Consider the following 26,048-nt stretch of genomic DNA (forward strand, 5'->3'; position numbering starts at 1 on the left):
ACTTATATTTTTCGGTATACCGGTGCATAAATGTAAGATTTGCAAGGCTTATCTTTTTGGATACAGATTAAACAACAATTACATCATTGCTAATCTTTTCGCGTTCCGTTTTCTTTCTTCGGCGTTGTCATGAAATAAACGTGAAATCAACAAGTGAAAGCACGTGACTCAATAGAAGGCTCACAAAACGTGTGTTTGCCTTTGTGCGCTTACTCGTCTATTTTGTTTGTTTTTTGCTGGCGTCTTGTCGGGTTACAATTTGTATAATTGCTTATCAATCATGGACACGAAACAATTGAAGAGCTGTGTATAATTTTTGGTTGTTGTTTATCGTTAAGCTTGATCGAAAAGCCATTTCAAAAACTCTGAGGTCTAGCCAAGCCATGTGGCATGCTTCAATTACACTGTAATTAGTGGAAGTACAAAAAAATAGCTTATAAAACTAACTTGATTTCCGCACTTGTGCTCAGCAACGGAACACAACCTGTTTGATTCCTTAGCTAACAATGTTTTGGGTCTCGCCGTACCATAAATATATGGAGACTTTGGAAAACTTTAAAAAAAAGCAAAGCAAGGAATGTTTATTTCAAAAGTTATAAAAAAAGCGCACTAACAACTAATTACAACGAACGTACAACCAATTAGAGACAGAAATCTTTCTCTGCACATTTTGCAAACTCATAAAAAACTCAGACAGTAATAGACATCTTGACGTTAATTTATTACACAGAAAAAACTTTCCAAACTTAGAAAGTATTCGCACACTTTCTAAAATGAATACTACTATATGTACTTGTGGCGAATGGTTAGGTTTCTTTTTATATATATATTTTTTAAGACATATATTCCTTAAAGGAGCCATATATTGCGAAGTGACTAGTCAGGCTTCATTTACACATTATCTGAATAAAACCTTAATTTATTAGGTATCTGACCGTTTCTGGGCTTTGAATTTTCTTCAGTGGAAAGTTCGAGGTTAAATAATAAATAATCGAGAGTTGAGCAACCAACGCGGACGGCCATTAAAAAAAGTTAACTGACATTTAAAGTACGAATCTCGTCGCGATAATCTACAGTCATTCAGTTTTTCTGTCATTGTCAGCTATCTAAACACTGACTATGTAAGACAGCCTTGAATTCGAAAAAGACATTTATTTGCTTTTTGTCGTTCACGCTCTCCAGATTAAGCAGTGTTTGGTCCTTTCACGATGGCTGAGAGCAACAAATGCGCTTATGTTTGTAACGCACGTGCAGAGCCAATGAACCGTTAATTTTTAAAACCTTTTATTTACGATGATTCGTCACCTTTGCCGTTGTAGTTAGCTTAAACCCCATGTGAGCCGAGACCCAACTGACCAGATTCGCGAATTTGCCGTGACTTTTTAAGGTAACTTGACAAAATGTTGGGTGTAATTGCGATGGGTAAGCTTTACACCCTGATGCGTTTGATGTAAGCGCAAACACATCACAAACACAAGCTAAAACACGCGTGAACTTGCACAGCACAAGCACCGAGGAAATCTCGTGGAATGGAAACTGTTTCATTTTTTTTTGCAATTGCCACACTTGGACAAAAACATCAACTGCGCCCCCATGGTTTTCCTCTAAAAAGGTCAAGCGCAAAAAAAAAACCACCGCATCTTCGTTTTTGTTGTGTCGAGGATTTTAAGAGTTTGAAACGAAAATAGGCAGAACGTTTTGTAGAAAACGCCGGAAACGGGCAGCAAACTATGAGCTAAAAAACTGAACGGATCGATGAAAATCATTAAATTTACTTTTACAGTTCGTGTTAGTGTTAGAAAATGCTACTGAGGAGCAATATCCAACGATTATTTAGAGTATTTTATATGTTATGAGCTATTTGTACATCGTCGTACATCAGATTATTAAATGCGTCGGCATTCTAGATCTCCTGATTTACCCCAGTTTTTTCCTCGTTCGTGCATTCATTAAACTATGGGTCATTCGTTAGCATGGCAAGCTCGTCATCTTCGCTAGAGCTGCTGGGGTTATCAACAAGGGCACAGTAATCATCAAATTCGGCGCAGTTCACGCTAATGTAGAGCTCATCTTCTTGTTCTTCCAATAATTTCTCCAAGTCGTTTCTCAAATCTGTGAAGCTTGGTCTGCCCTCTGGATTAGCTGTCCAGCACGACAACATCATCTGATAACTAAAGAGAAAATTAATAGCAGTTCACTTATTGTTAAGTACTATAAGTAAAGGAAACATTAGCTGCCTTTCATAGTGCAACTATTCCAGCGTCATCTTTTCATCATGAAATTATTGCTACTCACATTTGCTGACTACAAGTCTCTGGTTTTTCCATTCTGTATCCATTCTTAAGCAACTTATGAATTTCCCGACCAGATATGCCGGGATATGGAGAGCCACCTGTAATAAATACAAACATCGTGTTACAGTATTGTCAGGTGCTGGTTCTACAATGTATTCGCTATTCTTATGTTGTGGATTTTTAAAAGTAGGAGGAACTAACATAGCCTGAATGGTTTTCAGGGAGCGCGTAACAAGGACTAATTGATCCATTATATGACGAATATAGGTTTTTGTTATTTGTTCTTAGTTTGTAAAAGGAACGTATATAGGTAATGATACTTGCTGAGCCAAAGAGAGAATTATTATTATTATTTGGAAGTAACAACATACCAAGAGTAATAAGCTCCCACAGAACAATCCCATAGGACCACCTGAAATACAGCACAAATAATACCATCCTCAAAGTATAGAGACAAATAAAGCTTCTTTCATGTTCAGTGTTTGAATTGTAGAGGTACAAACAAAGAAACTTTATAAGAAGCCATGTATACTAAGTTTCTTTCATGCTGACTGAATTGTAGAGGGACAAACAAAGAAACTTTATAAGAAGCACTAGCCATCTCTACTAAGTTCCTTGCTTATTGAGGGTTTGAACTGTAGATTAACAAACAAAGAAACAACAAGAAGCCATCTCTACTCACACGTCGCTTTGTGTAGTGTATATATTCTCGAAGAGTGACTCTATGGCCATCCACTTGATGGGCAGTTTTCCTGCACTCTGTGCCTTTTGATATTCACAATTCTCGTACACATCTCTGGTCAAACCAAAATCAGTTATTTTCACCAAATTGTCATCGCAAACGAGAATATTACGAGCTGCGAGATCTCGATGAATGAACTTTTTCTGTGACAGATATTCCTAAAAGAAAAGAAGTGTTAAAAAGTTATTTAAAACATATTCTTAGATAGTAACATTTCGTTTTGTACTGAATCATGCAAGTCACCAGGGGCCCGTTTCTCGAAAGCCCCGGAAACTTTTCGGGTCCGTAAAGCCATTTTTAGTTCATCTGTATCTAAAAACGGAGAAGTGTATACGCCTGAAACTTCTTGTATGAAGGGAACCTCTGTTCATATTAAGAATACGTGAATAAAACAGCTCTGTAATCATAAGGTTTGAGATTTTGCAATGGCTTTCCGGGTGCGCAAACTTTTTGGGACCTTCGAGAAATGGGCCCCAGAACCCAGAAGAAAAGCCTCAATTTTAGACTTAAATATCTTGATTTGCATGCTAAGTTATCAGATCGATGGTACATTTTCTATTATCTACGTTAAATTCAAGAATGTGGCGTTGATCTGGAATGCACCTGGCCTCGTTTTGAAGCAGAGGCAAAATAGTTAACACCCCTGATTTGTAATCGTCCTCCCCGAATTGGCATGCAGTTGCGCTTGGCAGTTGCGCTTGCAGTGAAACGATCAGTTGAGAAAAAGAGTGACGCAGTGTAGGGTTTTGTAGTGCACCTTGGTTTGTAAGAGCATAAAATCATCCTAAATTACTTTGCTCCGCTCGTTTAGGGACTAGAACTTGTAGATAAAATGGTGGAATTTGGTTACCATGCCAACAGCAATCTGTCGTGCAAATGACAGCAGGACTTTTTGTGTAAGTTCTTGTCGAGTATCCTGTTCCAGGCTCGTCTCCCTGCTGTCATTCAATGATCGCTCCTCGTTTTTAACTTGACCTAGAAAATAGAACCAACCTATTAATACAGACTTTCACTCAGGGTTTATTAACCGTACGTGGCCTCTAACATAAGGAGGGTCACTAAGGATTTTGTGTTTCCTGTAAACTCTCTCCCTCGTAGCCTCCCTAAAATGATTTGTGCATCTTGAAAGGTTAGCCTAAATTTTCCTTTATGGTTTATTACTACCTCTTTGGTGTTTTTCCTTCTTAGTGAACTACTATTTTCAGGTTCCTGCAGTTTTAATTTATAATGATACCTATATGGATTACAGTCATTGCGACCAAAAGAAACTCCATTAAATAGGGAGCACGTTAATCATTTTTATCACCAGTGAGAGAGTATGCAGTAACACTTGATTCAAAGATCTTTGTCAAGTAAACAAATCTAAGAAGCCAATGCTTCTGACAATCTATCGACGCAATTTAACAATTTTAACAGGTTTTTTAGACAGGTACTTGCCTGGAGTCGAAGGTCTTTTCTTTGGCGAGTTTTGCTCTTGTTCGGTAATTGGGATAAAATTTGCCGTCCACATGTCGCCGCTTGCTCCTTTATCAGACCCACCCCAGGGACAGGGACTTTTGCTTGGTTCGGCATCTGTCACAACGATGCAGATGTCATCGCCCTTCTCTTGGTTGCTGTCACCCCCCTGAATAGAGCTCAACTTGCTCCCGTTCCTTGAAAGATTTGGCGTTACACAGGGCGAAAGATTCACTGGCGTTGGGGGAGCTGAAGTGCCGACTTTTTGTTGACTTTTCAACTTAGGCGTTTGCAAGGAATGACTAGATCCGTTGCTCCAGCTGCGCTGGCGATTCACGTAGTCACTTCCGGGGGATATCGCCTGGTGGGCTGAGCAGTTGCAAGCCTCATTGCAAAGGCAACTGTGATTAAAGAAAACGAATTGGTAAGGATTGCAACCCCGTCGCTGTTCAATACAGGCTAGCAGGCGCGCTTTTTTAAGTTATGACCCAAGTTATTTTGATGTTGTTTTCTGAATTATAGATCACCCGTTATTTGAGGTCTGCATTTTAGTGCCAAGTAATGAAACTTCGAGGAGTTGAACCTTGCTTTTGGCATATTTTAAAGGACTTAGTGACCCAAATAATACTAGTTTTAGGTCGCTTTTCACTTGATTATCGAAAGTAATCCCATTTCCTTTGGTTTGATTTGCATTACCACGTTTTGTGATTGGCTAATAAAACCATAGTTATGACCGAAACCAATCGTTACTCCTTTGCACACGCTTTCGTCGGCTTCACATAGTTGCTTCGCGTTTTGATTAGTTCACTGGATTGTCTATGTCCCGCGTAATTGGCCAGAGTGATTACTTTGGTTTTGGTTTTACGATACTCGATTGAAGATAACCCGAAGTCATTTAAAACCTATTTATTGTTGTCACAAGGTTTTCTGAAAATATACACACAACTCCATCCCCACCTGACTGATGACAACAGACTGTTGCTACTTTCAGCTTCTCGGGGATTTAAACAGTAGTTTGAAACTGAAACAGAAGTATATCAATGTAAGTGTTCGATTTGACCCCCACACCTTCAACCTCAGCTAAACGGCGCATGTAAACTCCATTTCCATTTCACGTAGTGAAATTTTCAATAGCAGTAGAGTTGCTTCTTGGATTTACTTACTGAATGTTCCCTCAGTATTTTCCGGTACATTCTCGTCGTCACTGTTTTGAACTTGTAGACAGCTCGCAGAGAAAGCTTGCTGTCGACGAATAAAAGTTCAACAATTAAAATTGAGATGAGAAGGATACAGCCGCGTTTTTGCTTTTTACAATTGGCCGGACTGTGTCATGTTTGATGGAATACAACTACCTAAGTACCGAAATGTAATTATCATGCCAACAAATGGCAAGAACAGTCTGGTGAAGATCTGCCATTAGAGTTTGCATTCAAAGATTCCAAGGTTATACCACTTACAGGAATCAGAGAAATATCCAAGTAGGATGAGGGGAACTGGATCCGAACATATTCAACGTAATTCCGAGTAAAAGGGACACATTGGGACGCTTGCTTGAGGAATAACAGGTTTCGTGGCAACGTCATCCTCTCTTGATAACAGTTAACTTACTTGTCCCATCTTGGTTGCTATTCTACGTCCCTAACTTCCCAGCTTGCATAATTGCTATAGCTAAGAGATAGGCGTATGGTTAACAATATACAGCTTCAGTGTTGTTATGAATTGTGCACCTTGAGTTTCTTCACTGGACTTGGGCTCTTGGATCCTTTACTACCAGTCGATCCCTTCTTTCTTCTCACCGGGCTCACAAAATCACTTGGAAGAATAAAGTGCGGATTCTTTTTCTGAAAAAGAAGAGCAATAGAAAATTTGATAAGTTGTTTACCGCTGCAAAATTGTGCAGCACTGTAGGTACGGTCTGAACTCAATTTGCTGGAGTTACTATGAATCACGATCGAGATTGCAGCGGACTACACTACATTCGCTTAACAGGCGGTTTTTTTTTTGCCTGAAACAACTGAAATAAGTCCCATTTCAGATTAACATCCCTGTTTCACAAGCCTACTGTGCGCCTACTGTGCACCTACTACTACAGCGTGGTTAGTTGCTTGTAGGATAAGTTTAAACTAACTTCACGGCTGTTTGTGCAACGTTCGGTGGTGCTTGTTCATGTGTGTGTTACAACCCGATTAACGATGGTACAATCAATCAATCAATCAATCAATCAATCAATCAATCAATCATAATCGTTGCTTCAATCAATCATAATCGTTGCTTCAAGGTGAGCTTCGTGCGGTAACGCTATTATTACTCACCTTATCTCTAATAAGTCTGAGATAATTTCTGAGGTCTCCATGTGGACAGTACTCAGTGATAAGACAGAGCGGACCGCCAGTTGTCACACAGCCCAGCATGCTGACGATATTTAGATGTTTACCGATACTCTTCATCAGTGTTATCTCTGAGAGGAAGTTGCGTCGGTCTTCTAGGTTGGCGTTTGCTGATAGAAAGTACAAATTTAGCGAGAAAACGTTTCTTGGAGAAGTCATACAGACTCCTCATAAAGAATCACATTATCAAAGGAAGGGCCAGCGTCACATTACTGTGAAAACAAATTGAAACAATTATCAAGGTAAGATTCAGCTCCTTTACCTTTCAGTTTCTTGACTGCTACAACAACCTCCTTTAGCGCTGGAAAACCCATTAAACCAACCACGGTTGCCTTGGAAACCGTTCCAAAAGCGCCTTCGCCAATTTGTTGTCCGAAGGCCACCCCACTGTACTCCACTTCCCATTCATCCGGCTCAATGCCGGGTAGATCATTGTAATATGTGTCTCCATTCAACAATAGCCTGAAAAATAAGCGACAATAATTAAGACCTTCCTTACCTATTTATCGATTTATTATGTGACTGAGAAAATTACTTCTTTGTGAATAGCTGCAAGCAGGCCATATTGTTGTTAATTTTTTACTTACGATTCAATTAACGCGCGCGTTTATAACAAATAAATTTCATATAATAAATGAGTAATCGTATGAAAGCTCGAGCATGAAATTGACGGAGTTTCACTACACGTGATACTTGATAAATCTTTCAAATCGTACTCGCCTAAAGCGAGGCTCCTGCAATTTTGAGAGAATTTTCAAATATCATTCGTAGTGTAAGTCCTCAATTGCACTTGCACTCATAGGATTAGCTATACTTATAGTTCAGAGATAAACGTCGAATTATACCATTTGTCGAAAGCTCTGCTGACATAAAATGACTTCACTATAACTTCCAGATAGCTCTTGACGTCATCACTTTTCATTCCCATCACTTTCATATCACTTTCCATTATTTAATAAGTGTCATGCCCTTAGAAATGCGCTCCTAAGATATCTCTTTTCTCAGACCAAGTTCGAAAGAATATCATTATACTCAAGGTCGTACAGCGTTGATAAATCATTTTTTGAGCGTAGCGGCTTGACTTACACAGCTCGCCGTCCATTACTGTACTGAACCTGCATCTGTTGCACAGCTGATGACATGCTCCCGTACTTCCGCTTGATGTACAAGTAAGTGGCACCGAAAAAACAGGCAAGAACAGCCACCACCACAAGACCCGTCACTAGCAGATACGAGGTATGTTTGCTCTCTGGGCTGGGTCCTCCTTGGGCGTATTCCGTACCTTCCTTAAGAGGGTCTAGGGACGAGAAAACACAACATTGAGCTAACCTTCAAGAACGACTCATCCCGTAAGGATCAATGTCAAAATATGAATTCTCCTTCCTGGCATCCATACATTTCTCACTCTTGTACTATTTGGGACAATCTGTTTCAGTTTCAAAAAAATTCTCAGGTTATCTTACCGTAATTTTAGTTGCCATTATTCTTTTATGGAAAGCGATGTCCATCGTTCTTTGGACAGGTGGGATGAGAATTGAGCACGTTTGTGGACGTTCTTTTAATGAATTGAAATTTACCTGTCGTGTTAAAATAGAGTTTGGCTTCCTTTCCTTTCCTTTTTTTGGGTGACACTGCAGCTACCTGAGAAGAGCAAAAACAGTCAAACCAAACTGTGAAAGGGAGACGGGACAGGACAACAATACAGTCGTGTGCATTCATTGCAGGCCTACTATGCTAGATTATAACGGAAGTAGAACTGGTAGATAAAACACGAACTACTCGGTCTACGCGTGGCCTGAAAGAGGACGAGGAGGAAACCACTGAGAGATAGAGGCAAACAAAACCGACCTTTTTCCTTTGCAAGAAAAAATAGAACAAAATTTAGCCGATTTTAGAATTAAATGATTTGCATCTACCTTCAAAACGTAGGTGAATCCATTGTGAAGACCAACTAGCTGGAAGGTGGTGTTTTCCTGAAACAAATAACGATATTAGCATTACTCAGCTCCGAGTTTATAAGGAGCCAGTGCCGTAATGAAACGTTGACGACCAGAAATGATGAGTTATGATTTAAAGAGTAAACAAATGCTCTCGCAATAATATTTCTTTATTATATCTTGAGAGACGGAGCGCTTGAGAGCTACTAGAAACATAAGTTTTGTTCGTTTTGGTTTTAATATCATTTCCTCTTTGGAATTTTTTCAGTCTATCTCGGTAAAGGAAGGCTAGGACATGCTAGCAAAATCAAATCGTTTAACAAAGCGAAAAGGAAACTCTTATAAAACTTACTGGTGGTAACGTTGCAGAGTCTGAATGAGGTTCAGACATTTGTTTGCTCATTATAGGCATCTTTGTCCACGCGAGGCTGTATTCTTGAACAGCATCTATATCCGTTAAATTGTGGGGCGGCAACCACGTGACCATGGCTGTTGAGGTATTGTGTGACTGGTGCGTGACGTTCAGCAGAGTTAGGTTTTCCGGTGGCCCGAGCTCTGAAAATGCATAGAAAAGGTGTCAAGTTTACAAGAGTGCTTCATCCCGGGGGGGAGGGGAGGGACTCCCATATAACTGAAAAGGACGGGGGGTGCTCGTCGTACCTTTTATTGGAGAAAAGAGTGGTTTCGGTACCTCTTGGGGTGGTCCACAGCAGGAACTTTAGCGGTACCTTTTAGAGTGTTGAACCCAAAGAAAATGACAGGAGATAATGTGTTGTTTTAGAATTGATACCTGGAGGGTAAAAGAAATTTCAATCCAGGCTTAAAAAACAGGATTGTGATATTTTTTAGGAGTTCTTATCAAAATTTCCGAGGAGCACCTCGTCCTTTTTATATGAGAGTCCCCCCCGGGGGGGGGCCTTCATAGTAGTAAGCCCAGTTATGATCAAGGGAACATGAACCATCATGCACTGTACGCTTACTGATTTAATTTGGTTAAAACGTGAACTTAGAATAAATTCTTAATTTTATTGTGGTGGTGTCAATGAGTTGGGAAACTCACCGCAGATGAAAAAGCCAGTTTCGTTGAAGCAGTCTGAAAGGAAATCACAAATCAGTGGTTGACTTAATTCGTGTAAGATTGTACTTATTGAGCGTATCCATGGTGAAACAACTTCTTTAAAACCCTTCCGTTTGATGCCCTCTAGCCTCACCATGATCTCCAGGCAAATTGTCCAAATCCCCCTACCCCACCCATAAGCACATGACTCATTTCATACTATCGTGTACAACCACTGGTAACTCAGTTTTTGTGAATACTACTGAACTTACTGATACAGACAAATCTCACTGATAGACAAAAATAACTGTATGCATGTATTAGAGATGTTCGTAGTACTGACAGTGTTAGTACAGTTCACAGGAATTTTGGTTTTTCAGGGACAACTTGGAAGAAATCTATCCGTGATAAGGAGGCTTTGGAGGCATAAAGGTGTTCGTTATTTTGTAGTGGAATAGACAGAATATTCCAGCTTCTCAGCGATCCGGAATCCTAAATACTTGAATCTGATTGGCTATTCGCGTGCGCTCCAGCGGTCCGGATTTTCCTATCCAGACTCCGAGTACAGACCGCTCCGGAATTTCCAGCTTTGGCAACTTTTCAAGCTTTTTGTTACACCGTATAACAACGTAAAATATAAGCATTCGACACAGCAACTTTTCAAGCTTTTTTATCGCTTTTTGCGCCCGAAATGTCAAACGCATTATTTTGAGGAGAAAAAAGCTCTAACAATAATATTTACCTAAGAGAGGCGTCACAAAATACACAGTGCTTCCATTCTCCTTGCCTCCAGCTACAGAATAAACCTAAAAGTGACAATAGTCAATGGAGATAAGACTCACATCTGATTTCTGTTTAAACTAATTAAGTTCACGGCACAAACCGGAATTATGTCTTGTAATAGACTCTTTATACGTGGTCTGTGTGTTACGTTATTGTGTATGAGTTACAAACTCAACAGTTTGGTGCTCAGTTTAGTTCTATGTAATATAGTGCTGCTAGTAGTGCTATGCTACTGAGGCACAGTTTAGTTCTATGTAGTTGAGTGCATGTAATACTGTGTAGAATTTACAACCTCAACAGCTTAGTGCGCTAAGAAAATTACTAGAAATCCTATTCTTCCCTAATCACACGCTAATCACACTATACTGTACAATTACTTAAGTACAGTACTTAGGTACCGCGGTGTAAAAATAGATTTAAAAGATCCCTACGAGTCACAGGTATCAAATCTCTCATTTATCATCTCTTGATACGTTAAAAAAATTTCTTGTTACATCAAGCGAGTACTAGTCGTCATACTGAGTAAATCTCACTCACATCCAATGTGTAATCATCTCCTGGCACCAGATCTTCTAGTAGGTAGGAGAGTGTAGTGCTTGCGTGTTGCTGATAGATAAAAGCGAGAATAAGAGAGGGATCCATTGTTTTAATAAATTAGCAGTCATTTAGTCACACCAAGCGATGATTATTATAAATTTTAAAACCTTTGCCATGATATTAGACAAGACTGAAAAGCCTTCTTTACCTAAAGATGTCGATATCACTGATCTTATGCTAATAATTAGAATCTCCTCGTAAGGTTTGTACCTTGGGTTTTTTACTTCATCTCCCACAATTGTTAAAACGAGGTGTTCAATTTACGGACTCAGTCCAACTAGGTTTTAAGCAGTTTTGAACACGTTGTCCTCCTTATAGAATAAGGTAAAGAAAGAATGCATTGATTGGGCAGGAATCAGTGGTGTGTGTCTGTGTTTGTGTGGAGGGGGGAGGGGTGCAAATCATGATGATACTGGCTCACATCACACGCTAGTCTAGAGTAATCAGTACGTATATACCTTATTTCGATCGACACGAAATTGTTCAGAGGACGAATGGTGTGCTTCAACGGCTCGCCAGTAAATATCATAGTCACACGTTTTACCTACAAAATGTTCAAACATGGGTCAGCGATTTTTATCGTAGGCGTTGGTTCGTCACACAAATCTTTAGAGAGCGTTGCGTGACGCAGGATGACCAACACTGATAAGTGCAAACGAGACTATAGTTCAGTGAGAAAAACTTTCTTTTCACGTTTGAGAAATGTGTGAGAAAAGATTTACACATTAGCAGCTAATGAAATGAAAAAGAGTTCAAGTGAAATCACCATCCTCCACCAAGCTTTCTATGGCCACACACTTTTCCAAGCATGGATGTTTAGAATATTTCCCCAATGCAACATTTACGTCATTCGACCATCGCATAGATTTTGATAACTCTAGTGTCATCGACAAAGGCTCTTTTCGCATTAGAAAAACTTTGGAGGCTTGGCACACCTCTGCTACCAAGCATGCTGACAATAATTCTAAGCCGATTCCAAACCAGTATAGTATTCTTTTTAAACAATAGTCACTTAATTTACACATTTTTACTTTGCTTTTGTTCTTCTTCTTATTTTTATCTCGCCTTTTTTGCATATATTTTATCCTTTTCCATTCCATTTTTATCCGTCGAAGGCTATAGATCGACAGCCGAAAGCTCATGTTCTTTTTGAAATTTTTCAGCCAGCGAACGTTTTTATTGAAATTTTTAATTATGTCTCATCCTGGCTGCTATTTTATTTACATCTTCGTTAGCTGTTGCACGCAAAATAAATGACAAAAATATTCAATAGAAAAAGCCAGCACAAAAATTAACAGACGATACTTACTACTTGAGGCTATACTCCAAGTCAGTTGTCCTTGGGTTGGGCTTAAAACTATAACGTGGATATCTTTGGGAGGGTCCAAAAGATCTTCATCTAAAATGCAACCAAATGATCGATATGCGAAAAGAATTGTAGAAGCAAGAGATCGGAGTAACCAGAAAAATTGTCATGGGTCCAGAAGCAAAGACCGTATCCCAGATCAACGGGGTTTTTGCAAACTTTTTCCAACGGTTTTCCTTAATAGTTTATTACGCATAGCCTAGAATACTAGAAGAAGGAGAACCGAAGTTAATTAAAATTTGTTTGAAAAGGCAGCCTTTCTTGAGTTTTGCTTAGAACTTACGGTTGGAAATTGAATCTGTTTTAGATTCAGCTTCAGCAGCATTCATGATCAAGAGTTTAGACAGAGACAAATAATCCATGTTCGTTGAGAATTCACGTGACAACGGTGGCCAACTTGAACCAACTTCCGAATCAAGAAAGATGATCTGTGGTTGTTTAAATAAATTGGGTCGAATGTTATGCAGGAGAAGCGGTTGCATTGGTTTTGTGTTGTTAGTTTACCATGCAATGTTGCTTCTTCCCTATAGTATATATTTTAAGTCTTAAATCTAGAACAAGGCACCAGAACAACTCACCATTTAACGTGGTCATCCATTCTCCTTCATGGCGGGACACGTTTGAGCTCTTTGAAAGATGCAGTCCGTTGGATGTTACTACAGCAACAGCCACTTGCATGGACTGGCCTTTGTCAAGGGTTACGTGTAACGGTAATTCATTCCCCTGCTAATCGAAGGAAAAAAAAACAGATTTCAACGATTTCATATTGTAATAAAAGTAGAGTATCAGTTTGAAAACAGACAAGTTACTCGTTGTTTACACAGACCTAAGATGGAGAGGAAAAGAGTATGATTGCATGAAGGAGAGAATTTATACTGCTTACTGGCAAAGTTGGGAAACAGTGTAAAAATTCGAAGCAATACAAGAGTAGCTGACGTGGGAAAACGTATGCGAGTGAGTCACGCCGACTAGTTTTGACCCGTGATTGGTTGAGAAAGAGTCGCGAGTATTTTAACCGATGCGAGTGAGTCACGACTAGTTTTGACCCGTGATCGGTTGAGAAAGAGTCGCGAGTTTTAAAAATCACTGAATCACAAAGCGAAGTAATGCAAAACCAACGCAAACGCGAATTAGTTTCGCCGCTCCAATTGGTTGCATTTTCTTAAGTTCGTTCAGGTGGATTATTTTTACCATCTAAAAAAAGAAATAGATACTTACTAACAAGGTTCCCCATGGTTTCATTTTGTTGAATCTATGGTAAAAAATGAACCACACAGGCTCAACATGAGAGCTTTCACCAAGAAGTTGAATCTCAACGTTAATCACCAATTCAGAATACGTCCGACAGAAGAGGTAGGGACCTTTAACAGCTATGTTCCTCGTGTCGTACCAAATACCATCCGGTTCGCCACCTGTAATAAGAAAGTATACATTGCAACGAGAGGGACATTAGGGTTTGCGGCGTTGCGGCATTGCATAACTTTTCACGGGATATGTTTGTAATTTTAATTTACTATTGAATAGCGTTATTTCGGGATCTCCAAACTTGCGGTATATGCGTTTTTCAGCGTTTTGGTCAACTTAAGTCGGTTTAAAAACTTATCCTTTTTTCAACAACCAGTCGAGGGTTTCCGGTCGTTTTGAAACAAGCTGAAATGCCATACTCCGTCATACGATTAGTATATTTAACAATTATTCCACGTGCGCTCGTTGGAGATTAGATGGTAGATAGCCAATGAGAAGCGTAGCGATGAGTTGACTCAGTAATCACCTCACATCCAACAAGTGTGAGTGGAATAATTGTTTTATTATTAACTCCCCAAAAACATAGAAAACTGCACTAAAATTAAACTACAAACGCCCCGAAAAACTACACGCGCACTTACAATATTGTAGAGCACGGTTTGATGGCTCACACCCCACGATGGCTATATATATATATATATATATATATATATATATATATATATATATATATATATATATATATATATATATATATATATATATATATATATATAGCCATATATATATAGCCATATGTAATCGACAGCCATAACAAACGCATCCTAACTGCATCTATGCCGACTGATGACACCGCCGCCGCCGCTACCATCAACAACAAAAAGTCATGTAACTGCCGACAAAAGAACGCATGCCCGCTCGACGGAAACTGCCTACAATCATCTGTGATCTACCAAGCCACCGTAACACGCAAAGACAACAACACGGCAGAAACGTACATTGGACTCACAGAGAGCGACTTCAAAACTAGATACAGAAACCACACCGCATCATTCCGCCACGCTAAACACAGAAACTCGACCGAACTCAGCAAGTACATCTGGAGCCTCAAAGACAATGACATCGAACACTTTATTTCCTGGCGCATTCTCTCCTCACACCCGCCGTATAACAGCTCAAGCAAAAGATGTAACCTTTGCCTTAAAGAAAAATTCCTTATCATCTGCCAACCCAAGCTATCAACACTTAACAAACGTAATGAACTCGTATCATCTTGCCGCCACAGAAACAAAGCCCTCCTACGAAACAACTAACCCGTTAAATTTCGCGCTGCATATATTATGTAAATTATATTGTATATAAACGGTGGTAAAGATTGTTCTTATTAAATCCCCTGATGAGTGGGCAACCACGAAACAGGCTTGTAGGGATGAACTTGTAGTTTATTTGTGTTTTTCCTCCCACATTATATACTTCGCTCTACTCTGATGTATTGAGCACTGTTTTACGAAAATCAAATTTAACACTTTATATATATATATATATATATATATATATATATATATATATATATATATATATATATATGGCATCCTCGTCTCGGAGAGGCGATGGTCAGCGCGTCACTGTCGACAGGCTCTTAACTGACTCAAAAGCCCGATTCTTGAGTGGCAGTCTTTGTTGCAGCTGGTACAGATGTAGTTGGTGGCCTCACGAACTGATACTTGTCGTTCCTTTCTCGCCGCCCGCTTAATTGTCGCCTCGGCCCTGGCCTTCGTCTCGGCCCTGAGTGCCCCCTCCTTCACACCGTGACGCCAGGCGGCGCGGTCTTGCGCGAGGACCTCCCAGGTATTGGGATTGAAATCAGCGAGTCGCAGGTCACGCTTGCAAACATCCTTAAAGCGAAGGAGAGGTCGGCCCACGCGTCGGGCGCCCTCCCACAGTTCCCCGTAGAGGACTTGCCTTGGCAAGCGATCGGGTTCCATACGGTGAACATGACCGAGCCACCGTAGGCGTCTTTGGATGAGTAGTGTAGGGATGCTCGGCATGTCGGCTCGTTGAAGAACATTGGTGTTGGAGACTCTGTCCTGCCATTTGATCTGAAGGAGACGCCGAAGGCAGCGGAGGTGGAACCCATTGAGCCGCTTCTCTTGTCTGGCGTATGTGGGCCACGACTCGCTTCCGTAAAGGAGAGTGGAAAGGACACAAGATCAGTAGACTTGCAGCTTGGTCCTCTCGCTCAACAGGTCGTTAATCCACACTCTCTTGTTGAGTTTGGCCATAACGCCGGCTGCCTTGGCGATCCTTGAACTGATCTCGACATCTAGCGACGCCTTGCTTGACACTGTTGACCCTAGGTAAGTGAAAGAGTCCACGACCTCCATTTCAGTGTTGTTGATGGTAATGACGGGAGGTGTCTCTGCATCTTGGGCTAGGATGTTTGTCTTCTTTAGACTGATGGTAAGGCCGAACTCCTTGCAGGCGTGAGACAGCTTATCAACCAAGCGTTGAAGGCCTGCCTCGCTGTGGGATGCCAGGGCATAATCATCCGCGAACAATAGCTCGCGTATGAGCACTTTAAGGGTCTTGGTTTTGGCGCGGAGCCTGGCAATGTTGAAAAGCTTGCCATCTGACCTCGTCCGAATGTATACACCCTCCGAGCAATCGGCAAAGGCGTAGTGGAGTAACATCGAGAAGAAAATCCCGAACAGGGTTGGCGCCAAAACGCAGCCCTGCTTTACTCCACTGCTGACTGGGAAGGCATCCGAGGTGGCTCCATCAAAGCAGACGGTGCTCTGCATGTCCTTGTGGAAGGCGGTGATGAGGGCGAGGAGTTTTGGTGGGCAGCCGATCTTCTGATCTTCTGATCTGATCTTCTTCCACGATGGCTAAGCCAATGAAAACTCTCGAATTGCATTATCCAATGATCCAGTTTTTTATAAACTGCGATATAGTGAATGATTGCAAGTAGCCCTAATATATGTTGTTTGGCACCTCAAGATGTCCTCCTCTCTTAGATTTACAACGTAAACATTAATTTTGTTTCCCAGGTCTATATGCTAATATAGGTTTATCAAGATAAAGATACCTTCCCTACCCGAGTTTACAATGCGGTGAAGGAAGTCACATCCCTGCTTACATGGGTCTCCATGGTCGGTCTGAAATAAATTTTGTAGGCAACATAATAAGTATTTGACGAGAAATATTTTTCTAGACGTTGAAGGAGATATTTCTTTGTTAAACCCTGGTTAAAGACTTCTCTCTACCTTAGAATATATAATCAGGACAAGGGATACCGTATACCTAGTTTGTAATATAACAGCAACTATTTCGTGTTATGCCCGAGTTTTCAATTTGACGAGAGCAAGTTTTGAGTTCCATGTATAGATTTGTCTTTCATCTTATTTACTTTCGCGTGATCGTCTGCCAAACAGTAAAGTTCTGTTCAAATTTCCAATAATTCAAGATATATTAAATACGGTCCCTATGGAGAAGGGCTCAAAAATGTGAGGCCCGAGGGGGCGAAATTTCGCTTCTCTCATTTAAGCAACAAAATACCCACCTCCGTCCCGCTCCCAACTCAACCCCACCCTATTCCATTCGCCTCGAACAAAGAGAACCATTTTCACTTCAGCTCCCTCCCCTCCCCTAATTTTTAACTCCCCCTGATCCACCAGTAACGTCATGTTAAGGAAAAGAAAAGTCTCGAGGTTCAAGACTTGTTTACAAGTGACTCCCTTGCAGACAATACCTCTTACAAAATGTGCTTTACTTCACAACCAAATGATGACATACTTTATTGCACTCTCCTATGCAGTCAGCGAATGTTTTCACTCCTTTTTCCTCAAACTCTAATGGTTTCACACACTGCAAGAAGGAGAGAATGGTTAAGGCTCATTAAAAACTGAGAAGAGTTGTTTCTTCTAAAGAGGAGGAAACACGGGAACTCCTAAAAATTATTTTTCGCCATCGGACTAACAACAGATTTCTGAAATGTACATGTAGTCAAATCGAGAAATTCTCGTCCGCAAGTAAAACATCCCCATACTGATGTCTCATGAAGATCTGACTACAAAAAGGGGCACTATCATAAGAATGGCATCGAAATGGCTAATTTTGTTTACTGTACAAGTACAACGCAAGTACAATGCTGTTGCCAAGTGTTGCACACTCACGAGGTATTGAGTCATATTGAAAAAGTCGGACAGACTTATTTAGACAAGTCTGCCGTCGTGTCTTAGAACAACCACCAAAAACTACTTACAATTTGCACTCCTTATATTGCACAATTTGCTGAGTATCTTCATATTTTAGTGCTCTAGGTGCATTTTGTGTATTAAACAGTTATAATGCTACCACCGTGTTTTCGAACAAAAATTAAGTGAAACACCCATGGCACTGCTCCTATACTGTGAGGGAGTAAATCTGACGAACCATTAAGACCGCGACCACACTACGCGGAGAAATTTGAAAACGCAACAATTTGATCACCGGTTATTTCGGATTTGTTTTTGAGGAAAACTCGGTCAGGGAAATCACACGATTATCGTGAAGCCGTTTTCCAAATGTTTTCCGCCCACGCCAAAACGAAAAGCCGGCATTTTCAAATTCCTCCGGTTTGAAGAGCGTTTTCGAAAAGCTACGTTTTCGCGACAGATTTGTGCGGACGGTAAGCCAAGCCATCTGAGAAATAAAGCTGCGTTTTCAAATTTCTATGGCTAGTGTGGACGCTGCCCAAGCTTTCATGGAATGGAATCTTCAATTTCATTTTAGATATTAAATTCAAAAATGATGGCTAACTTCTATCAAATGACCTACCTCTTTGCATTCGTCGTCGCACTTGTAATGGCGAAGACTTCCATTGATCCCCGTTTCCTGAGACATTAATATAAAAACATAGCCAGTAAACCTGCAGTGCGATCTAAATCAAGAGCAAGACCCTGCATGCATATAAACTGGATAAACGCACGCCCGTGCTCTGTAAAATAACATCAGTAAATGATATCGCCCTCAAGCAATTTTTTTTTTTTGTTCGCTCTACGTAAGAAAAATCCTTGTTAACTTTGGTAAATAAAGAGAATTTTTTTTAGTGAAGGTTCTTCGAACTTTTCTGATAGTGTGAATTTTGTATTCCTATGAAGATTTGAAACTGAAGAGAAAAGACGGGGCATAGTAATGACGATTTAAAAAATTTTCTGAGACTCAAATGCAGCCTTTTTTGGGGGGCAGACGTTCAGCCAAGATTCTCCCCCCCGGCGATCCCTGCCGAAATGATACGGAAAAGAATTATTTCGCGTCTACCGACTCATGGATGAGCACGAGACAGGCGGAAGGTTTATATTGCTGGAGGCGAGGCATGGGACAATTCCTACAAGTAAATACACATCACTCATGTAATTGAACTACTAGGGAATTTTTTCATAGTTTCTCATGACCCCCAAATCACAAAGATGCCATCAAACCGTTCGCAAAAATAGTTTTTATCTTCGTGGTTGTTTCACTCAACGATCACGGGGATATAATACACAGTACACGTTTGCGGACTTTCCCTTGTCAAGACAGAAACGTGCAAAAACATGAAACAAGAATATCTCTTTTACATGCTTTTAACATGCTTAAATTGGCGCTTGAATTTCTCAATTGCTTAAAACTGGGTTTTCGTTTGTTGAGCTGATCAACGACATAAAATTGCCCACACCACCGGCCACAATCCTCCGACGATTGCTCCGAAGCAAGTTTCACTGATAACAGGAAAATTGACCGAAAATACCGAAGCGTTCAAGTGAAAACTGATGATAGCGTCTATCGCCATATAAAAACGGACAACTTATAAATCACCCATATCTTGGCCAACAACATACTGAATGGTCAAAATGTGAAACTGAAATGCGATGAAAATTTGTGACTACCTCAACACGGCACAACTACCAATTTTCTACGACAAGTATGGAGCCTAAACGGCTTATTGGGGAGCAATTGTTTCAGTCGGCTGTAATAAAAAAGAAGATAAGATTTTCATATTGCCAGAAGCATTTTAGCTAGGAAATTCAATAAAAAAGAGAGAATACAAGAGTGATCTCCGTTGCTCAGTTGCTTGGTCAGTTAGACCGTTAACTGTAATAACCTTCTTTGTTGCTCTATCGCTGCCCCAAACGATCGTGTGGTACCACAATTCTGTTCTCCAGTAAAAAAGAAACCGAAGCTGCCTCGTTTCGGGTGTGAAAAAATCTTAGTATCTGAGCTGTTCAGCATCGATCCGATAAGGAGAAATATATCTTTTCTCGAACAGAAGTTAGGTATGCTGAACCCATGCCGTGCAATGACAGTCTGAATCAAAGGCACCGGCTTTCTATTGCTTGGGGCTAGATCGATAAATATATTACTCTACCGTCAGATAAAAGTCTTACGCACTGAAAATTATCAGCAGGATCATGCTGGTTATGCTAGAAAATTTTCTGTCATAAAAACCATGCAAATGCTATTAGGTTATTTGAGTGTTTTCAGGAAGATTTCAAGCCACTTTTCATTAATTATCAAAGGGTGTTTTCCATTTCTTTTTGGAGTAGCGGATTTAAACTAATTCGCCGTGTTTTTAGCTATGTTACTAACTGACAAAAAAACACAACAAAAAAAATCAAAATTGCTGAGATGGGAAAGGATAAAATCAGGGAAAGGCTTTTCAGTGAAACAAATGTTGATTTTAGAACAAAGTTGTAACGATTTAGATTGTTGTTGACATTTCACAGTGCCAGTGTATATTTCCTGTTTTCTTGTACTTTTCAAATTCGTTTCTTTTAATTACTGACACATCGCTCTAATACAAAAAAAATCGGCAAATGAACTCTCTGTTTAGGAGACATGTCAGAAAGATTCGCAAAGTTGAAATGACAGGAAATTAAAAAGATTCGGAAACTTCGGGTCATTTGGTTCTCAGTCATTATTCATTGTTATTCACCATTGCAAGAACAGGAATTCAGCTGAAAATTTACAATGTGTTGAGATCGGCGATGGCAAGACTCTACCTTCATTATGGTAGAAAAGCAAAACAAAATTAAAACCATTACCATTTTAACTGCAAAATAAAGTTCATATTTCTTTTGAAAGCAATAGTTTCTAACCAATTAAATAATGATTATCTCTGGTCCAGCGAGAACAGAAATACCTCTCTGATGGAAGCGTTAAGACTGCAACACGCTATCATTTAAAAGAGAAAAACTGCGGAACTATGAACTCACTCCAACCAAAACAACATTTCACCAAAGTGCCCTCGCTCAGGCTACGCAGAAACAAAAGAAATGGATGAACATAATTTTAGAACGAGATTAAGTGTTCTTTCTTTGTAAATACACCCTTCCTTTTCAGAATGATTAGGTTATGTTTTGTGAACAATCAAATCATGCGGTAAAAACACTAGAATAAAATGAACCATTTAAATATTCGGCGGCGAGTGTCATTTTCACCGTCTGCCGATCTAGCAGCTTCGTGATCAATTGTAAGGCATGAAAATTAACCACTCCGGCCCTGTAAACGAGTTGATTACTTCTAAGTACTTACATTCGACGGTGATGGTTGACCATACTTCGCGAAGCGAAACAGCACATGCAAAGATAAAAATTCAAATTATAACATTGTCAGAATTTCAGATCAAAGAGAACAAATGACTGAGCAACGCTAAAAAATAAATTGATGCAGACTTAGTTATTAACAGTTTGTTTATAGTAAATTTAAGATCACACTTTGAACATAACACCCACCATCTCCTCGCATTTTATCTTGAAATGTCCTTCCATTACCAGTGATTTTATATCTTCATCAGCACCAAAAATTGGCTTGGCACACACAAACATGACAGCAAGGAATACCGCGGACATCTTTCCATCCGTTGCGAATCTAAAATTTCTGTTTGCCAGATATATTTATGCTTTTTACGATCGGCGTTCTCGAAATCGAGACCGCCCGTAAAAAACAAACTTGAGCCTTGTGTTTCCACGAGATCAGCTGAAACTCATTTGGTATCTTTCACGGACTGAAAATGACAAATTTCCTTTTCGCAATTAAGTGCTTGCTCGGATAGTGTGAATGTGTTTTTCCTTCTGGCGTTCAACCTCCGCTGCTTTATTTTCAAAATGTCGGAATTTCACAAAACGCAGTGAAAGAAACGGGCGCAAAATAAAGGTCCTTTTCAAAGCGCCCGTGACGTCATAGCTAAAGGGTTCGCATTTGATGTACAGTGGCACGGTGAGCCATCCGGCCGCTGAATACGCTCATCACAAAAGACAGGAGTGAACCGTAATTGAAAATCTCTTCGATTTAATTAAGCAAAGGGAGACTGAAAGAAATGGCCAGGAAATCTAAAAGTGTCTCATTTATCTCTTGACAAATCACTTGGTGATACAGAGAAAAACATCGTCAGAAAATAAAATTTGACTCAAAAAATCTGCAGTAGAAAACTCAAATTGCTGATGGCATCTAAAATACTATTTCAATAAACTGAAGCAAGAGACTAGATCATAGTTTCTCGTGAACTACGTTATGTCGCAACATTGTTACATGTGGACAGTATAAGAGATTTAATAGCCATCATGATGTGCCGTTAATTACGTTGTTTATTTGTATTTTCCACTATTATTCTTTTGAACGGAAAGGGCTGATCAACGCGCTCAATTGAAAATAAATAAGTCGAACTTGACCGAATGGTAGAGTGCGCAGAGGACTGGACACGAACAGTAGCTGGTGCAGGCGGTGACCAGACTGCTGCTAATCGCGCTTGCGTTTTAGCGCCTAGATTAATTAGCTAACATTAATTGAAACTGAAAAATACTCTTTACCTAGTTACACGCTGCTGTTAGTCCGATTTAAAACAGAAAATTGAATTTAAGCCAAAACAAAGCAAGCAGAAAAAGTTCCCAAAAGATAGTAGAAAAAGGGTGAGGTACATCATAGAGGTGAGCATTTAATGTGCATGCAAACCCCCATTTGCGTTTTAAGGGTAAATGGGTGTGTGGTGTCATGCGTTCGATGCATGCGGCAGGTGTCTAAAGTTTTTTGTTTTCGTTTCTCAGTTTTTTAGAATGGGATATCGGCTTTATTTACAGAATGCAGGCAAATTTGCAGAGGAATAAACAAACTGAAACTTAAAAAAAAAAAAATCACAGCGACCGTGACTAATCTAGATATTGTCATAATTAGGTCGATCAAATCGTAAATCTGATCGTAATTCGACTCGTAGATAAACGTGGACGTGACTGATCAGAAAATCTGTGATAATTGCTCTCGCGAACTGTTGATCATGAAATCTTAGATGAAATCTGCACGCATTTCAGTAACGGTTCATACCACGGGCAAACACCTCAAATACAGTTATTTCACGAGCGGTTAGATTTGGGCAATGTTTTCAAAGCCACTGTGACGCTGAAATAAAACTTTCCGTGATATACGAGAAATATTTCCCAGAGGAACATATCAGTCTGAATTGGGAAGCCAGTTTTTAACGGAAATTAACTTGAGCGTGCCCGCAGGGCTTTTCGGCAACTTATTTCATAACCTGTACATTTAAAAAGCTAATTATCGGGGCTTTTCAAGGATTTTACTCTAACCCTAAAACCTTAATACCATATATATTGTTTTCTTCATGGAATCACTGCATTTAAATTTCTAAACGAAACAAATTGTAAGAATCAGTTTTTTGTTGTCATTGATTTCAGTGTTTGCGTGCGTGGCAATATCATTATCGAAGGAAACGCGAATTTGTTTAGGTCTGATTATTTTAACTGAAATAGTTTTCTTTTTTTACACTGCTTGGCTCGTAGACGCTTTTGTTACGCTTGCTTACAGTGATTAGGATCGGTAGTTCTTGAATTATGAAGACTGGAAAAGAGTGAACATACAGACCGAGTTCTAACCTTTTCTTTATTAAATATGGAAATTATTTTCTGTTCTCAAATATAAGCCGCCAAGTCAGTGAAAAACATTTAAGAGTGCCTGCCTGTAAAAATCAGACAAATTCTTAATTTCGCGGCAAGGGTCGAAAATTCGATTTCGCTCATATTCTTATGGTAGATAGGCTAAGGCATAACAAAAACTACTGCATAGTTTTTTTTGGCAAAATATCCTTTTATTTTAAAGAAATATGCAAAGTACCAAATTCCGTTAAAATCGTCATTTGACGCACCATTTTATTAAGCAAGTTTGAGAGCCTCGCCGCATGCAAAACCACATCATTCTTTCGTCTTTAAAACACTCAAATATTTTTGTGCAATGTTTAAATGTGTACTGAATTAATTTTTGGGAATGTTGTGTTGTCTTTAAGCAAATCACTGCGGCTGGTGCTACTACGGCTGCCGTGACTGAAAAGGTCTGGGGAGAGTACGTCTCGGTGGTTTGCCAAATTTTACGTTTAGCAAGCAAAGCGAAATACAAAGATGAAAGAAACATCGGCTGAGGGGTTTAAAATCTCTTTTATTTAGTTTCTCACAGCCACATGGCTTCGCTCAAAGGACAACGGCCGTTATTCGCCTTCCTAGGACGAACATGCAGATTATTTCTGAGCGAAAGCGAATGCCATACACTTTGTACCATAATTACAATTTGATGGATGAAATATACAATTTCAGACACAAATATCTCAAAGAATATTAAGTGAAGAGCACAAATATCAATACTCAAAGAAGCAAAATACCACCGTATAGTTATCCGGATATAAAACATCTTGACTAAACCCTCAAAGCAAACATAACCGAAGAAAAACAACCTCGTGCTCAACACGAATATTTCACTTGACTCACTTCGCCATTCCAACACCTTTGCCAAAACTTATCGTAAATTCAAGATACTGATTTACAAGCCTATGAGAGGCAACCTTGACACAATCTTTGACTTAAATTGACTTTAAAGGATATAGTATCCGATGGAATTCTTAAAATGCCGAGAGGTCCGTTGAAAAGGGCCAGACAAGCGAAATAACCCTGACGTAGTTACGGCAAAACATCCCGATTCGCGTAGTTAGATGCCACGGCGGGGCCCGCTACGGCTGGATGCAACCGACGCACATGCGCAGTGTCTCATTTTGGCGGAAATTTACTTCCGGCAGCCGTATCAACGCCAGCCGTAGCGATTTCCTTAAACTCCCTAAATAATTAAATTTCGAAGACATGTATTTCATTCACTTAAAGGTACTTCGTGAATATAATTGATTTTCACCATGCGCAAAACCTTCAAATGGATTAAGCTTCTGGTGGTTGAATCGCAGAAGGATGGTCTACAGATTCCTGTAAAAATTTCTTTGGTCAAATGATTGTGAGCGACGCGAGAGCTTTTCAAAGTACGTCAAAAATGCAAATATTTGACCATTCGTCGTCAAATTTCAATTTACGGGTAAGACATATATTTTAGCATGCGCCACATGACTTGACCTATAATAAGTTGAAATAGACACAGAGCTGATAATTTCAGGGGCACCCAACAGATCATTTCGGTAAATAATCTGTTCGGAAGGCCTTTAATCCCCTCTGATTTTCTTGAGAGAATTGGCACCTCGAACTTTCGTGATACGAGAAATTTAATGTCTGTTGTTTTCGGACTGTTGAAAATGTCGTTTTGAGTACCGAAAAAAGGTCAGCTATCATTTTCGGAAAGGCGATAAGACCTAAGGTTTTCGGGAAATGGACAAACAAGCCCTAATAAATTCGAGAATACTCAAGTTCCCCTAGAATATCCGAACAGATAAAATTTTTTTAGTGCAACCTAAAATTAATCTACAGAGCTTTAAAAGTACTCCAGATAGCCTAAAACAGCATCTAACAGCATTAGAGAGAAAACGGTCGTTGGGTGCCCCTGTAATTTCGAAATGTTCTAACCTTATTTGTTGTAAAAGGCGGGTCCAGAGCCGATTTGACGTGTTTCTAGTCGATCTCTCACCATTCGTCGCACATACTGAGCAGAAGTTTGCTTTTGTTTACACAAGGTCAACGTCCGATGTACATCGCCCACTGTCAACCTATTATTGATCGAATACCATGAATCTGTGACCATCTTTCTGCGCTTATGAACATCACTGCATCTAAATCAAAAAACGGCTGAGTCATTTGTAGATCGTTGCTTGCTTTGCACTGCGCCAAAATATTACGTTTGATCGATTGCTGACCATTGCTGATAAGCGTGTCGGGGCAGCACAATCTTACAGCCGT

General features: G+C 39.8%; 1 protein-coding gene across 1 annotated transcript; it reads right to left on the minus strand.

The window, feature by feature from the left end:
• Positions 1-700: 700 nt before the first annotated feature.
• On the minus strand, positions 701-26,048 carry LOC110065328 (uncharacterized). The gene is made up of 27 exons (XM_089289796.1): positions 21,618-26,048; positions 21,418-21,441; positions 18,682-18,738; positions 17,659-17,730; positions 16,961-17,021; positions 13,837-14,030; positions 13,197-13,341; positions 12,562-12,651; positions 11,711-11,796; positions 11,193-11,261; positions 10,615-10,678; positions 9,876-9,908; positions 9,168-9,370; positions 8,795-8,851; positions 8,456-8,519; positions 7,965-8,175; positions 7,141-7,340; positions 6,804-6,988; positions 6,219-6,332; positions 5,655-5,733; positions 5,449-5,512; positions 4,474-4,892; positions 3,887-4,011; positions 2,977-3,194; positions 2,666-2,706; positions 2,296-2,392; positions 701-2,171 (listed from the first exon to the last, which is right to left on the minus strand). Exons 1-27 carry the CDS (start codon positions 21,732-21,734, stop codon positions 1,955-1,957), a joined length of 3,306 nt encoding a protein of 1,101 aa, XP_089145922.1. The 5' UTR covers positions 21,735-26,048; the 3' UTR covers positions 701-1,954.

This window comes from Orbicella faveolata, unplaced genomic scaffold, assembly GCF_042242905.1.
Source record: "Orbicella faveolata isolate gen_17 unplaced genomic scaffold, um_ofav_v1 contig_1, whole genome shotgun sequence".
Taxonomy (NCBI): domain Eukaryota; kingdom Metazoa; phylum Cnidaria; class Anthozoa; order Scleractinia; family Merulinidae; genus Orbicella; species Orbicella faveolata.

Coding starts and splice junctions, on each gene's coding strand:
- LOC110065328 (XM_089289796.1), bottom strand. CDS start 21,734: ATGTCCGCGGTATTCCTTGCTGTCATGTTTGTGTGTGCCAAGCCAATT. Junction 14,031..16,960: donor TCACCGCATTGTAAACTCGG/GTAGGGAAGGTA, acceptor TTCTTATTACAG/GTGGCGAACCGGATGGTATT. Junction 5,734..6,218: donor GTCCAGTGAAGAAACTCAAG/GTGCACAATTCA, acceptor ATTCGTCGACAG/CAAGCTTTCTCTGCGAGCTG.